This window comes from Pleurodeles waltl, chromosome 1_2 (assembly GCF_031143425.1).
Source record: "Pleurodeles waltl isolate 20211129_DDA chromosome 1_2, aPleWal1.hap1.20221129, whole genome shotgun sequence".
Lineage (NCBI taxonomy): Eukaryota > Metazoa > Chordata > Amphibia > Caudata > Salamandridae > Pleurodeles > Pleurodeles waltl.
This window is the reverse complement of record NC_090437.1, coordinates 894,747,321-894,763,014: the sequence shown is the minus strand read 5'-3', so window position 1 is coordinate 894,763,014 and position 15,694 is coordinate 894,747,321. Positions and strand designations below refer to the sequence as shown.

The 15,694-nt window shown below is 43.2% G+C and overlaps 1 protein-coding gene across 1 annotated transcript in view; it reads right to left on the bottom strand.

Annotated features, from left to right (window-relative positions):
• Window positions 1-8,162: 8,162 nt before the first annotated feature.
• CYP4V2 (cytochrome P450 family 4 subfamily V member 2) overlaps window positions 8,163-15,694 on the bottom strand; it is a 286,243-nt gene continuing 278,711 nt past the window's right edge. The window contains exon 11 of the mRNA XM_069200117.1: window positions 8,163-13,100. Within this exon, the coding sequence (XP_069056218.1) occupies window positions 12,928-13,100 (173 nt within the window). The 3' untranslated portion in view covers window positions 8,163-12,927. The remainder of the gene's footprint in view (window positions 13,101-15,694) is intronic.

Genomic DNA, 15,694 nt, shown 5'->3' with positions numbered 1-15,694 from the left:
GCGGTAGGCACTATTAGTGCCAGGGAATTCTTTCCCTGGCACTGACAGGGGTCTCCCCCAACCCCCTCCCCACCCCGAGTCCTCCCCTCACACCCCCCAAAGGTGGAAGTACCCCCCCTCACCACCACCACCCCCAACATACACATACACACATCCACTCCCCACCCCCAACATGCACATACACACACCCCTGGATGCACACATACACTACAACACATACCCGCACCCATACAGACATGCACACAGATCGACCCGCACACATTTCCCATACACACAACACCCCCGCATGCATACACACACTCACACACCTTCTCTATATACTCACACGCACACCGCCATGCACGCACACAACACAACCCCTCCCCTAACGGACAATCAACTTACCTTGTCCGTTGATCCTCCAGGAGGGGACGGGATCCATGGGGGCTGCTCTGCCACCTGCTCCCCGTCACCAGAACACCACCACACCGAATCATGGGACGTGATTTGGTGGGCGGTGTTCTGATGACAGGCGGTGGAGGTGGAGCAGCCTCCACTTCCCCGCCGACCGCCAGTATGGCTGCTGGCGGCTCTCCGTCTGAAAAAAGATGGAGGGCTTCCAGCAGTCATAATACGCTGCGCGGAAAACAGCCTGCACTGGCGGTCTTCAGCACGGCGATACCTCAGCGGTCTTTAAAAAAGACCGCCAAGGTCGAAATGAAGGCAAAGACTATCACTGGGGATTTCAGTAAAGAAGTTCAGTCATAAGGTTTGCGTCTGTGTCTTTTATAGACTGTAAACCTTTTATCACAAGGGTGAGTGATATTTTACATTATTTACTTCGGTAGAAGTAGATCGAATCGTATGGATCGGTGTCCAATAAGAACCTAATTCACCAGTTTAATAATATTGAGTATTAAGGGTAGGCCATTTAAGTGGCTACTATTCTTTAATCTAATAGAGCTCCGATGGTGTCAGTACCACCTTTTCAATCGAATTTCAAATAATTTAAATATGGAATCCCACAGGGGACTGTCCTAAGCCCAACTCTGCTATTTTATATGTTATCCAGTTTTCATTGATTATAAGGGCCTTTTCTTTCCCATATTTTTCATTCACTGACGATACCCAACTTATTTTAAGCTGAGAGGAGACATTGAGCACACTGAAATGAGGTTCACACACTGCGTGTTCAAAAAGCAGACGGAATGAGCCTAACTATGCCTACGGTAAACACATCCAATACAGACATTTTTGCTTTCGATATTTCAACCATCTGGACTGATGGACTGTGGTCAGATAATCTAGCACCACTCTCCCACTCCTACTTCGTATGCAACCAAGCGTAACATGCAGCAACAGACAGCCAAGGCTGCTTCCTCTTGCTTCTTCATTCCACAATGTCTTTGGAAAACTTGTCAGAAAAGGAAAACGGCAATCCAAGCAGCTACCCTTGCCAGACTGGATTACTGGAACACCATTCGCTCAGGCCTCCCTACAGAGGCTATCAAATAACGCCAGATAGTAAATATAGCAGCAGCACACCAACTGTTAGGGAGGGGTTTATTCAACTCTTTAACACCACATCTATACCAACAAAGTTGGCTTCCAATTGAAAAAGAAGCATTTTCAAGGCTCTGTGCTTTTGTCAAAATGACCTCCCTGATGCTGGACCAACACATGCACTGCAATGTTTTCCAAACATACTGTCACTGTTGGAAGATGCCCTGTACCACCTGTGGGTGTAACCATGTGTGGTCCCGCTAGGCATGTGGCTGGCTGAGTTTGTCTAATCCTGGCATTTAGAGATCTCACCAGCTGGATAACCACCAAAAAATCCCTGCCAATCCAGCTACTTCCAGAGGCACACAGCCTCCTGGAACAGGACCCAAGATCCCACCCTACTCAGATTGTTGCCATACCCACATGGTAGAGGTATTGTTCATGAGCACCTGTACCAGCTTCCCACTGATGGTGGGCAGAAGACTTCAAAGCCAAAAGGATAGCCATCAATGCTAACAAACTGATGAGAAGTTGATCCTCTGCCAGAGACCAAATCGCTCTGATCTCCACATCTCTCAGATGGCCTCACCAGCCCAAAAATGGTGCATCTGTCAATACTGTCAAATCCGGGAGGGGTAAGGAGAGGAGTCTGCCACTCACTCAACCAAAGCCTAGCACCACCACTGCAGAATGTTTGCAATCTCCTCCAAAATCTGGATACAATGAGGTAGATTTCCCTGGTGCTGTGCCCACTGGGACTTCGGATCCCACTGCAGAGCCCGTACGTGCCACCTGCCATTGTTCACCAGCAAGATGCAATCTCAGGTGTGATTTCGACACATTGATAACAAAGTACAATGTTTTTAGGAGCCTTGACGTTGTGTGGAGGTAGTTGATGATTGCCTGGGGCAAACCCTCCATCACCTAGTCATCAAGGTAGGGGAAGAATAGAATCCCCAACCTTCAAAAGTGTGCGGTGACCATCACAGTCACTTTCAAGAACACCTAAGGGGCACTGATGAGGCCAAAAGTGATGGGAGGGTGTACACCCAATGGACAAATTGAAGTATTATGAAGTGATGGCTAGCCAACCCTGGAGAAAATGTTGAATCCCGATTCCAAAAGGGTGGCTGTGAGCCTGGACAAACACATTAGAGAGGTTTTACAGAGGGAGGGATGGCAAGCTGAGCAGCACATTGCTCTGATGCACCAGGCATTGTCATTGTGAGTTGCAGCTTGCCACGAAAACACTTGGATACCCGATGGGCTGGCTGCGGAGTCTGATTCTGGTGTTCTTGAAAACCCATAGCATAGCCTCTCAGGGGACAAATGATGGAACTGTGTGGCAGAGGCCGGCAGACCCAAAGAACATGCTGTGCCCTGCACTCCTTAAAACATTCCAGGACTGCTTTCGCCTTGTGGCTAAAAAGGGGAGAGTCGTTGAATGGCACTTAAGAATTCCTAGACATCCTCGGAGAAGACAAGGTGCTGAAATGCCACACTCGTGCCAATCTCCCGACCTAAGAAATCAGTTATGTCGAAGCAGGAGCAGATCATAAACTTGGCTGCATCGCGTCCTTCCAGGATAGCTTGGGTTAAGTATGACTGGAGGTAGTCTGGAACTGCTGGCAGAATCTAGGCCAGCATGTTCCACAGTGCGCAGTATAGTGTGAAAGGAGGCAACTGGTGTTGATCAAATGCAAGGCAAGGTTCATAGATGAGAATATTTGCATGCTAAAAGTTTCTATCTAATCAGACTAGGCCATGTGGGGTGATGGGGAAGGGATTAGAGTTTACTTTACTGGTTTACACCTGAATCATCAAGCTCTCCTGCCTGGGATGTTATATGAGGAAGTCAGGGTCACAGACTGCTGGTCTATGGCAAAAAGCAAGGTGTTTGACTGGAGGTCCAGAGCACGGTTTTGCCCAAGTGGGTATCCATGAGGGCTTCATTAAATGGCAAGAGAGGTTATGTAAGTACCTGGCCAGGCTAGAGGACCCCCATAAATACATTAGAATTTACCTCCACAGTGGGCAATTGTAGGTCTGCTACTTCTGCTGGGGTAACCGTAACAGCAAAGGAAGTACTTTCCTCTGTTTCAGGGTATGGAAGAGAAACAAGGCCAGTATTGAGGATACTGGCATCCTGTAGTACTTCATACCAGTTGTCTGCATCAGACTATGGAACAAAACCATCCCCTTCATCCAAATAGTCATTGACTGAATCAGTAGCAAAAATAATGTGTAAATCCCAGCTCTACAGTGTGGTAAACACACAGGTCCTCATTATGATCCTAGCTGTCGTTGGTAATATGATGGAAAGTACTGCCAACATGCTGCCTGTACTTTCCACCATATTATGACATTGGCGGTTTGGCTGAAGCCAACCCACCAATGTACCACACCGACCGCCACGGCGGTAACAGCCGCCGGGCTGGAGATATCAATCTCCAACCCGCCGGCCGTCACTGTACCGCCTGCGGGATAATGACCCCACCTACCGCCATGGTTTTCGTGGTTTCCTTACTGCCACAAAAACCATGGCAGTATGCACTATCAGTAACGGGGAATCCTTTCCCTGTCACTGATAGGGGTCTTCCCCAGATTCCACCCCCACACCCACTTCCTCTCCAGACCCCCCTTTTCATACACGCCCCTCCCTTCACACACGCATACACACACCCATTCTCACATTCATCCACGCATGCATACATCCATTCACACACACATCCGCACACACAATCATACATACACGCAGACACACATTCACACAACACAACATACACGCACTCACAAATCCATACAAGCACACACATTTGGCACGGAACACACACCAGCATACACGCACATACAACTATTCACACACCCCACACACACAACACCCCCCACCCCCTTCCCTGTCAGAGACCCGACTTACTTGTTTTTAGGGGGTCCTCCGGCAGGAGAAGGGATGGGGCTCTGCATCCGCGATCAGCAGAACACCGCCAGGCTGTATTATTTCTCATAATACGGCTGGCGGCGGTCTACTGGCGTGGCTCTGCTGCTGGCAGCAGTGCCATCTTTACGCCATCCGCCGGCATGGCCCCTGCCGGATTTGCGCCATTCTTCTGGTGGAAATCCAGCTGTGGTCATAATGCGGAAGACGGCTGGTAGCTGCGGCGACGGTCTTTTGACGGCCGTTGCCACAGGGGTAGGTGGTTTTTACCACCAGTATCATAATGAGGGCCACAGTATCAGAAATTGAAGGGTTGTTGGGTGGTGGCACTCTGACAGGATCTGAACTCTGCCTTGCCTGAGTTCAGCAGGGTGTGGGAAAGCACTCTCGGTTGTGCATCATCCTCTGACACTGGCAGCATTACCACGGGCGTCCATGCGAAAGGGACCAGCACAGAGTGGAGTCGAGACTCAAGTCGGCACCAGAGCTGGTGCAGAACCTGAAGCAGGTTCAAGGGGCATGGACAGTGCTGAGAGAAGATCCATTGGTGGAAGCCCAACTGGAGGACCCTGTAAATCCCTGGGCACAAACGTGCACCCACAGAGCAGGCATTAATAAAGTCCACACACATCATGACCTTCATAAAGTCATCCACTTCCAGTGATGTCACTGACAGATATTAAAATTCAGGGAGCATCTGGATCAGGCTCAAAATCTGCTCTGATGGAAATCGGGAGCCAGTCTCGATGACACACTGATGAGCATTAGCATTAAAACAGTTTTAGGTGCAAAAAAGAAGGTGTAAATTCACATTGAGGGGCAAAGTCAAATTTACGTGCAAATCTTCCTTGGAGAAACATCAACAGAAGTGTGGAGATGCCTATAAGGCGAAAAGATACATTGAGGAGCTAAAACACCATACATACATACATTTATATAAAAGAGGAAAAAGTGGTAATACGATGTCACATTGGGTGTAAAATAATTGGATGATTATGACATTGTGGCCCTCATTATGACTTCAACGTAGACTGCCGAAGTCCCGCCAGAAACAAAACCGCCAGGGATGGCGGTCTTCAGACCGCCATATTATGACTGCTGGCGGCTCTCCAACAGAATTTGGGTGGAGAGCTGCCAGCAGCCATAATGGCGGTCGGCGGTGCAGTGGAGGCTGCTTCACTTGCACCGCCACGTCATCACAACACCGCCATGCCTATTACGAGTTGGTAATAGGCATTGTGGTGACGGGCGGTGCAAGGATCCCGTCCCCTTCCGGATGACCATTGAGAAAAGGGAAGTGCCCGTCCGATAGGGGAGGGGGTGATGAGTGGTGTGTGCGTGCATGGGGGTGTGCGTTTGTGTGATTGGAGGGGGGTGGTTATTGTGTGCTTGTATATGTGTGATTGTGAGTGCATAAATGGATGCAGGGGTGGGGGGTACGCGAGTGTATGTGTGTGTCTGTATGAGTGTGTGAATGCGTGATTGCATGTGTGTGTGTTTAGTGCGTGCATGCTTGGATGTGGTGAGGGGTCTCTGTGGGGGTTTGGGGGTCCCTACAGGCTTAGAGGGGACAGTGGCTGTGTGTGCGGGGGGAGTCGCATACTGGTGCCAATTTCCTTTTCCTACAGGGATTTCCTGGTGGGGGTGCTGCCAGGAAATCCCTGGCGGAAAGGAGACTCCAAATACCATTTGCAATCCGAACGCCCTGGCGATACAGGTGGTAAACTGGCTGCTTTGCAGCCTGTTTACCGGTGTTGTCATAATCTGCGGGGCAAGCACCACCACACCGTTGGCAGTGTTACAGCCACCACCAGCGTGGCGGAGCTGGACCGCAAATGTCATAATGAGGGCCCATATTTGATTGCAAGTGTATTGACGGGCCAAATAATGTGTAACATCTGCATGAGCATGGAAAATGTTTAGGCTTGCGAATCACATTTACATGCAAAAGCTTATTAGGGATGCACTATCACTGTTGGTGCAAATTATTTGGAATTGTGTATCACATTTAGAAGCATAATTACATTTAAGTGCAAATCCAAAGTAGGAAGCAAATTCATTTTTGGTGCAACATAAGCAGAAGTGTGGAAATACATTTAGGAGACCATATCAAAACACATTTAGGTGAAAAATAACATACGTGCAACATTAACAAGAGTGTGACATCACATGTAGATGCAAAATTCATAACTTTTTTTCACCAAAAAGTTATTTTGCACTTAATTTAAATTTAAGTGCAAAATAACTTTTTGGTGAAAAATGACCATTGTTACAATGTCAGTAGGATCATGGAAACAGTTTTGTATATGGGGAAGAAAAACACATTTATGTGAAAACTCAAATTTAGCTACAAAATGATCCTAGGCACAAGATCAACAAAGGTACGCCAACACATTTTAGATGAAAAAAAATCTAAATACACAAACCTCATTTAGCTGCAAAACCATCACTGATCCAAAGTCAGAAGCAGTAATGTTATTACAGTTAGGTGCAATATTACCCATTACAGAGAGGCAATGCAGGACAAAATGCATTAAGTGTAAAAGATGTCTATCAGTACGACATTCCATTTGGTGGAATGTGCACTGAGTTGCAGAGCACCTCTGGTGCAACATCAACACGGCTGTGGAAAACATTTAGGAGCACAAATTACATTTAGGTGTAAAATCAAATTTAACTACATAATCACTATTAGTTGCAAAATCACCCTTGCCGCTGATGCAAAGTATGCAGCATTGTGGTATCACGTGGGAACATATTCACAAACAGTAGTGTTGAAACAAATTTAGGAGCACAAAAGTGACTCTATTACAGTGCATGGAAACTTTATTTCCTGGACCACGCACACCACTTGAAAGCTCTTTAGGACTAGCACACCTAATAGCCCACAGCTAACAGTGAAATAACAAATGCTGCTCCGTGCTATTCCAAAAGGTGATTTACGCACCACTATTAACACCTTAATTATTGTGGGCTGTTCCAAACAAACCAATGGATGTTAGGGGAGGGGGAGCGAAAGACTACGTATGTTTTTGGTGCTGATGGCATGAGCTCTTGGCAAAAACCTAAAACTGTCTATAGCCAGACTTACATAGGGCATAGCAACAGATGACACAGAACGAAACACTTTGCACAGATACAACACACAAAAAGCCTGTGCCAGGGCACAATTGTGCATCCCTGTATGTGTAATAGTTATCAGATTAAAGCCTGCCTTAGTAGCTTGGCCAATGTTCGTTTAGAAAAAAAGATCCACTTCACAAAGCGCATCGTCCTTCGTCCAAAAAGACCACAGAGTTCCTGATAAAATCATGCACTATTTATTTGAACTCGTTTCCATTCTTTAGACCTTTAAGTTTTATCTACTTAAAATTCATATTGTTAAATTATGCTTTCGAAAATATATATGAATTCTACCATCTAGAAATAGGAACGTTTGTTGCTGAATGATGATCATTTTGAGCCCTACGATTTTCAGGACGGGGTTAATAAAAAACAGTTGACTAACTCTTAAATCAGGCCATCCGATTTTGAGATGTGATTCTGAAGTGAGGGTAGAAGAATACAAATTGTGACTTTACCTACTTATACTAACCCAGTGTAGCAGTTTCGCACCACATTTTTGCTAGTTTTTTTCACTGTACAGCAAATCGCCATTGACATCATCTATCGTTCTAAAGCATCCGGTACCCAAATCCACCAAAAGTGTAAAATAAATATTAAGCAAGAAGTAAAAAGACACTAATGACCAAAATGCAAAATGTTTTATTATTAATTACAGGTGGAGGACCTTATAATAACGCATGATATACATAACCTTATTACAAAAGAATTATGTTGCTTAAACATAAATGATCATCAACGTTCTGTTTTAACTTGATTGAAGAAAAATCCATGCTTCTGTATTTATGCTGGTCCTTAACATTAATATTCAAAAGATTACATTTCCATCTAAATGTCAAACACCTCACAGGCACAGCATGTTTTTAAATGAAGTGTATGGTATGCATGCATTTATAAACCAGTAATAATTAGCCTTCACTGGTTGACTATAAAGAGTAAACCCAGTAGGACAAATTTTGCTTGGAAATGTTTACAGGTGTGACACTGAAACTCGAATGGCTGATGTAGAACAGACCTGAAAACTAAAGTTATACTGGGAGGGGTTCCTAAGAATACAGCATGTGAATTGCTGTGGATAAAGAATGAGGGCCAGATGTATCATTATTTTGAATGGTGATTACTTAATTGCGATTTTCTGTGAATAGCAATTAGTTAATCGCTATTTGAATGTATGAAACTTCAGGAGTTTCATTTAGCGTTTCCTAATAACTCGCAAATCGACCTACCTCATTAAAATTTGTGAGGTAGGTCACAATTTGAGACCCATTAGGAAATGCTAAAATCACAGGGATGGTGGCCTGCTGGGCTCAGCAGATCACAATGTCTGTGATTGCTTTTGAATAAAGCAATCTTTTTTTTTTTTTTTTTTTTAAATGCACCCCATTTTCCTCAAAGGGAACCCCTGCCTACTCTTAAAAAATATTTTCACATCCATTCACAAAGGAAAAGGGGTCCTTTGGGGACCCATTCCTGTTTGCAAATGGGTTACAACCTACTTGAAGTAGGTGGTAAAATGCAAAAATTTGGCAATTGCATTTCAGCACCATTTCCCACATACTGCTGCGATTTGATATTAGGAAGGGATGCCCTTCAGTCGTTCCTTCTTAATACCAAATTGGTATGTATTCACTTTCCATTGTGTGATTCGGTAACATGTTACCAAATTGCAATTTGGAATCTATACATACCAAAATGCATTTTTGCGGTTGCAAACAGCTTGACTGGGCCATTTGCAACCACAAAAATACATGATACATGATACATATGGCCCCACGTTGTCAGCTCTTTGTACTCAAAACTGAGACTGGGCATGTGGGCTGAGGCAAAAAGAGACTGATTTACTTTGCCCTAAAATTAAGTCAAAAATTGAAAGAAAAATAAGAAAAAGATATGAAGCAACAGAGGGTTCACTGCTTTGAATGGAAAAAATGCAATGAAATAACACAAATAAGAAAAACAAAATCATAAGAAATTTTGTGAAAAGCAAAATTCACCAATATATTTGTATAAACACACCTAGGACAAGTTACTTCCCTACAGTAATGCATTTTCTAGTAAACTCTAACCACAGATTCCTCTTTTGAGTCTCCCCAGTTGTCAGTCTGGATCTGTAAAACCCTAGATTTGTTTCCACGTTAGCAGGTGGCTCTATAGGCCTCCCTGACGTCCCTGGTGGTTATGACGCAGAACTGAATATAGGTACTATCCTGCGTAGTGAAGTCAGTTTAGCCATAGAAAGGTTATGGGTCCTTTGACTTAGTAAAACAGACAACTGGGGAATGGAGTCTGTGCAAGGTCAATCATGGAACATGGGGCCAGATGTACGAAAAGATTTGACCCATTCTGTGTCTATGGGAAACTGTGTTCGTACATATGACCCATAATTACTTACCAACAGCCCACCCCTCATAGTGGGGAGGAGAGTGGGTCATGAGGAATCTGCTGTTCAATAAACTATGCACCTGATAAAGCAATACAAAAGGAAGTACCTTGCTCTTCTGATGACTACTTCTAACCGCAGATTCCTCATCATGTAAATCAATGCCAAAATGTTACGTCTCACAAAGTTGGTGGATCTGAGAAATGGGAAATGCTCTCCCTCCGGACCCTAACGCCAATAACAATTGTGCCTGATGAAAGTATGGACAATCAACCATGTGGTAGCTTGACAAATATCCAACACTGGAGAGCCTCCAGCCAAGGTCAAGGTAAAGGCCTTTGTACTTGTAGAATAATCCCAAAGGCCCTTGTGGAGGCTGCTTTTTGGGCAACACATTATACAGCTTGATACAATGACTAATTCATTTTCAGAAGCTCTGTGTTCCTTAGTCCAATCCATACAGAAAATAAGGACCTGTTTAGGTTTCAACTAATAAAGTCTCTCTTCCTTCTTAGAGAGATGTGGTGGTGGGAAGAATGCAGGAAGCATGATGAGCTGCCACACATGAAAGATTGATACTACTTTCAGGAGAAACACTGCTCTAGTTCATAGTACCAACTTGTTCAGAAAAAAGGTAGTATAGGGAGGCTGAGAAACATAAAAGAGCCCTTTGAAGATAAGCTTCACCACAGATGATTTGAATAAATCAGCCTTATCAGACAAGCAAAGGAAGGCAGAAAGATCCAATTAGTAACCTTAACCAGTGCTCATAGTAAAGCCCCGCTTAAACAGAGATAATAGAAATAGAAGAACATCTACATCTTAGTCTGTAGAGGATTGATATCTGCTTTCCAGCACACCATGCAACCAATTTTGATCAACAACAGGAATAGATGGACTTGGTGGAGAGGTGGTGAGAAGCCAGATTAACATCCGCCACCTTTAATGAAAGATCAAATCATCTCTTCAATCTCCGTGCATGAAGAATAAACTTATGGGGCTTTGGATGAAAAACACTGCTCTGTCGTTGGGCAAAAGTGGAGGAAATATGCTCAGATTCAGCAAGTCGGCATACCACACTCTCATGGCACAAACCATGATTATCCGGATGAGCTATGCTCAGTTCTTCTTGACCTTTCTCAGAACATGAGTCATTGGGAGCAAAGGTGGAAATGCATAAAGGAAGCCAAAGTCTCAACAAAGGTGGAATGTGCCTCCTACAGAGCCCCGAGAACGTCCAGGGGTCAAAATAACAGATATTGAGAATTCTCTATGGTAATGAATAAATCTTTCCAGGGCACACCCAAATGAATATGCCCCAAGCTACCTCTGGAAGCAGATGTATTTGTGATCAGCAGCACAACATCTGCTGAGCTTGTCCGATATGACCTTCAAATAACCTACCAGGTGACTGACAGTTAAAGAGATCCTGAGAGGATTCAGCCACCTCCATTCCCTTAGAGCCTCTATAATGAGGGCATAGTAAACCACACCGGCCTGCATTTTGCTTTATCACATGGATGTTGTGTTATTCATCAGGGCATGCCCTAATGGAAGACAGAAAGGCTTTGAGGGTGAGATGGATGGAACTTAGCTCCAGAGGATTGATATGGCGGCACTACTGCATCAGAGTCGAAAGTCCTATGATCTCTAATTTGCCCAGGCGACCTCCCTAGTACAGACTGGATGTGTAGTTTTTTTCTGCTCTCATACATTCGCAGTAGTATACCTGGAAACATGCGCCAGGTGCAGTTTTTCATGCATACTGTGATTTGTTCTCATTGCAAGGGATTGCAGCCTCCTGTGTAAAATGTGTATTTCTCTTTCTCTGTGGAGAAAGATCCCCCACAACACCCTCACAAAACCTGGGGTGCTCCATTTCCTTTTCCATGCTGGGTGGAAAGTGGTCGAAGAAGAGTTTAGGAATGCCCACATATGTACCTCTTAGTGAACATTCCCAAAACTCAAAGACAAACCACACCCTGGAACGCCCACTTGCTTCTCTTTGAATGGGATTTACTGTGTGGATTTGCTATGTCAATTGCTCTGCCCTTGAGGCTCAGAAATTCACAGTAGTAAATCAATTTACCCTAGCTAGGAATCCTCCTATACATTCCTGGATGGCATAACAATAGTATGTACAGCAACACACTTAAATATACAATAAAAAGTACAATTTTAAAAAGGCCATTTTAAGTGGCAGTAATTGCACTCTGTATGCATTGAGTGTATGTCCTAAATCTGTGTGTCTTCATTGTCTGTTCAGGAGAACAAGTGCAATTAGTTTGTAATGCCGCAATACCCATGTTGAAGGAAATCTTTTGTGTGGGAGCCGTGTACCACTTGGAGAAGTGGAGATTCTGAGTACATGTGAATAATCTAGCTATGCAACACCAAGCAAAAGCATATGGCCATGTCAGTATAAATAACTCACATGATCCATACACCCCAAAACTTTATCTGTTGTATAGAGTGGGTAGGCCCGCCTTACCAGCGATTTAAATGTTCATGCCACTGATTTAAAGTACGTCAGGAGCAAGATTGCTTCATCTAACCAGTTAGTTGTAATTGTGCGCGTTGAATAAAAGACATGGTTGTAAGATACAATAATCCATCCTGCAACAAATATACGCTAGTCAGGAGGCAGCAAAGGCAGCAAAAGAATAAAACTAGAACAACTGAACCTCAAAAACAATTTTCAAAGGTGCAGCTCGACTCTAGCACTCTAGACAAGAAAGCATAGGATGTGAAAGAGCCAGCACTGGTGGACCAGTGTACTAATGCACCAACTACTACAGAGATCTGTTTTGCATTCATGGTCAGGGATTCAAATCCTTGGTGGGGCCAGTCACCCTGGCAAAGTTGATAAAATGCAGACCTCTTAGTTGGTCAACAAGAAACGTCAGTAATTTTAGGAGCAAGATACCATTCTGAGCTAGATATAGTTGTGTGTTGGACAATCGACCAGAGGTTACAGAAAAGCTATTTCATAAAATGTCTTCATTTATTATAATATATAGTCTGTTCGTTTCTTCAGTTGAATCCAGATGCCCTCTTTTGGCCGAAGAATGAGTTCTCCTTGCAGGCATAGTTCCTCTAGCTTCTGGTTTGATTGCACCCAAAACTGCCTTAGAATAGAGGATAAAACCACTTTTTCTTCCATGAGGGCAAAACGTTGTCCTGGGAATAAAACAAAGAAATAATTGTTTTTAGTAAAAGAATTACGATAAAATTCACAAGAAGAGTTTGTTGAATGTTTTTGGACACAGCACACAGTTGCTACAACAAATTACATTAAAAGCAGCTGATCACTGACAAATATTCCGGAGGATGGTGCTTTCAGAGCAAATCAGTTTTATAGAATTTCAATGCATCACATAATGTGATAGGTTTAAACAAAACTACATTCAGAAGGTTTGTTGCTAAGAACATTTTTGCATTTGATTGCTTTATACATTATGTGAATCTGAACAGCAGAAAAAAACACTTTACAGCTAATTTCGTCAAATGGTGTTACAAAATATCAGAACTTAAAGCTGCTCTTCAGGCTTCAAGATATTACTGCTAACTACCAGGAGTCACATTAAAAGCCTGACTAGTGGAAAGATCTATGATGTCACCATAAGGGGGTTGTCTACATTTATCTTAATCTTACCTGCATTTCCAAACTTCATCCAAGGGAAAAAAACTCAAAATTCTAAAAGGCTAGGAGCAAAACTGTTCTGTTTATAACGTAGTAGTACCGAAAAGGTAAAAAAGTAAGGTTTGGAGGTTAACATTTTTACCTAGGAATTGCATGATGCAGAGAAAGGCAGAATAAAATCCCGTCTATTAGTGGGTGGAGCACTACATTATATTTTGCCTTCACATACACAGCATCCGTGCACCATTCTTGGGGAGGCAGTTTAAAAACAATAATTGGCAGACCTAGTAGGGTTTGTTGCCAGTCTTTTGGTAGTTCTTGCTTTGTTTGGTCATGTTTTTTTAAATAAAACTTTATTGTTTGGGAAGCAAAACGACTGGGATGACAAATGTGTGTATTCTTGTGATTCAAGCAGGTGATAGAGGGCAACAACTATTAACTTCGAGTTGGCGCTGAGCAGCAATCCCCCCAGCCTCACACACACATTTACGTGAAGAATGCTTCAGTCTACCAGTGAGGTCTGTTCTATTCAGAGAAAGGGGGAAGCACTGTCTTAGACACCCAACAGTATCAGATAAAACACTAAGCACAACACCAGTAAACACATTATGAAATAAATTCAGACATGCTAAATGTCAGCACCTATTGTTTTCAGTGCAGGGACGACGTATGCAACTTTCATAATAGGACCCAGATAACAAAAGCAGCTTAATTCCAAACAACCTGTCCCTTTCTCTATAGCACTTTGTACCTGCATCACCCTCTTCTGCTCCTGTCACAGTATTGGATGGAGGAGCAGAGACAAAATGGACAATAAGTGGGACAAAAAAGTGCAGTGATAGGTGAAGAGATCGTGGCTTGCCATTGCTGATCCAGGTTTAGGCTTCATAGTATGGAATATTTCAAAAAAGCTATCTATGAATAAGGGGTATGTTTTTCACCAAGAGGTTCAGAGTGACATTGTTACATCATAATAATACAAAGGGAGTTGTTGTTTTTCACTGTTGTGGCATAATTGTAATGAATAACAGCAACTAAAGAAATGTGTTCACAATAGTCAGTGTTTAAGGGACCCTTATGTAACACGTTCTTCCCAAGAAAAAACTACAGTTATCTTCCATAAAATTGAGTATCACAGATGGATAGTTATCGCCCAGTTAAATTAAATTTCCACCTGGGAAGATTGCTCACAGTAATAGTCTTTTAAACAATTCAGATAAACAGCTTGAACTTAGACCTCTCTAGTCATTTTCACTCCAAAGAAGGAGATATGAACTTCAACAAGGAAAAATGTATTTACCATATTTTTCAGCCCATAAAGGTAGTTTTATAACTCTTAAACTTTATAGTGTTCTCCTACTTTTAAACAACTGCCACATAATGTGACAAAACAATGTGGCACTGTTAAACAGCAATTTAAGATATGCAGTAACTAACTATATGGTTATCTACATCTGTGAATTGCCCACCTAGTGTTTCATAGTGTGTTCAAGATGTGTCTGTTGCTTGGCACGGGATCGATGGCTGTGTAGTCTAAAGTGGACATCCAGTGTATGGGCCAAGAATTATTGATGGGCAACAAACAACGTATGAGACGTCACTTCAAAATGGAATACTTACGGCCAGGCCAAGCGAGTCCTGGAACCACAGGGTTGATTTGAGCTCATGCAAAAAATCCCGATTTTGGCTTAAAAACACTACAGAAAATCCTTAGCACCATAAACCATCTTTGATGTTGCAAATAAATGTGTTGTTGCACCATACAAAAATAGAGCCAGGTTTTTCGATCATAGATTAATTAATCTCTATCCCAGATGGTGATTGTACAGCCGAAACAGATGCAGCGTGAGCAAAAGTAAGCAGAATTCAGCGGTATTTACCCTTAGACAATATTTTGTAAACATTATACACAGAAAATGAAAAAACTGTTTTAACTTGTGGAGTCACTGCTGAATTAGTAATTGAGCGACTATGTGCGAACCATTAATGGTGCACAGAAGCCAGAACAGGCAGTTTGCTCAAAGGCTCTGTTAGCAAGAATAGAGCTCCACCAACTTGTTGCTTCCAAATGCCAGAAATCCTGTCTGCGTTTGCTACTACCATTGGTATTACAAGCACATTAGCAGCCAGA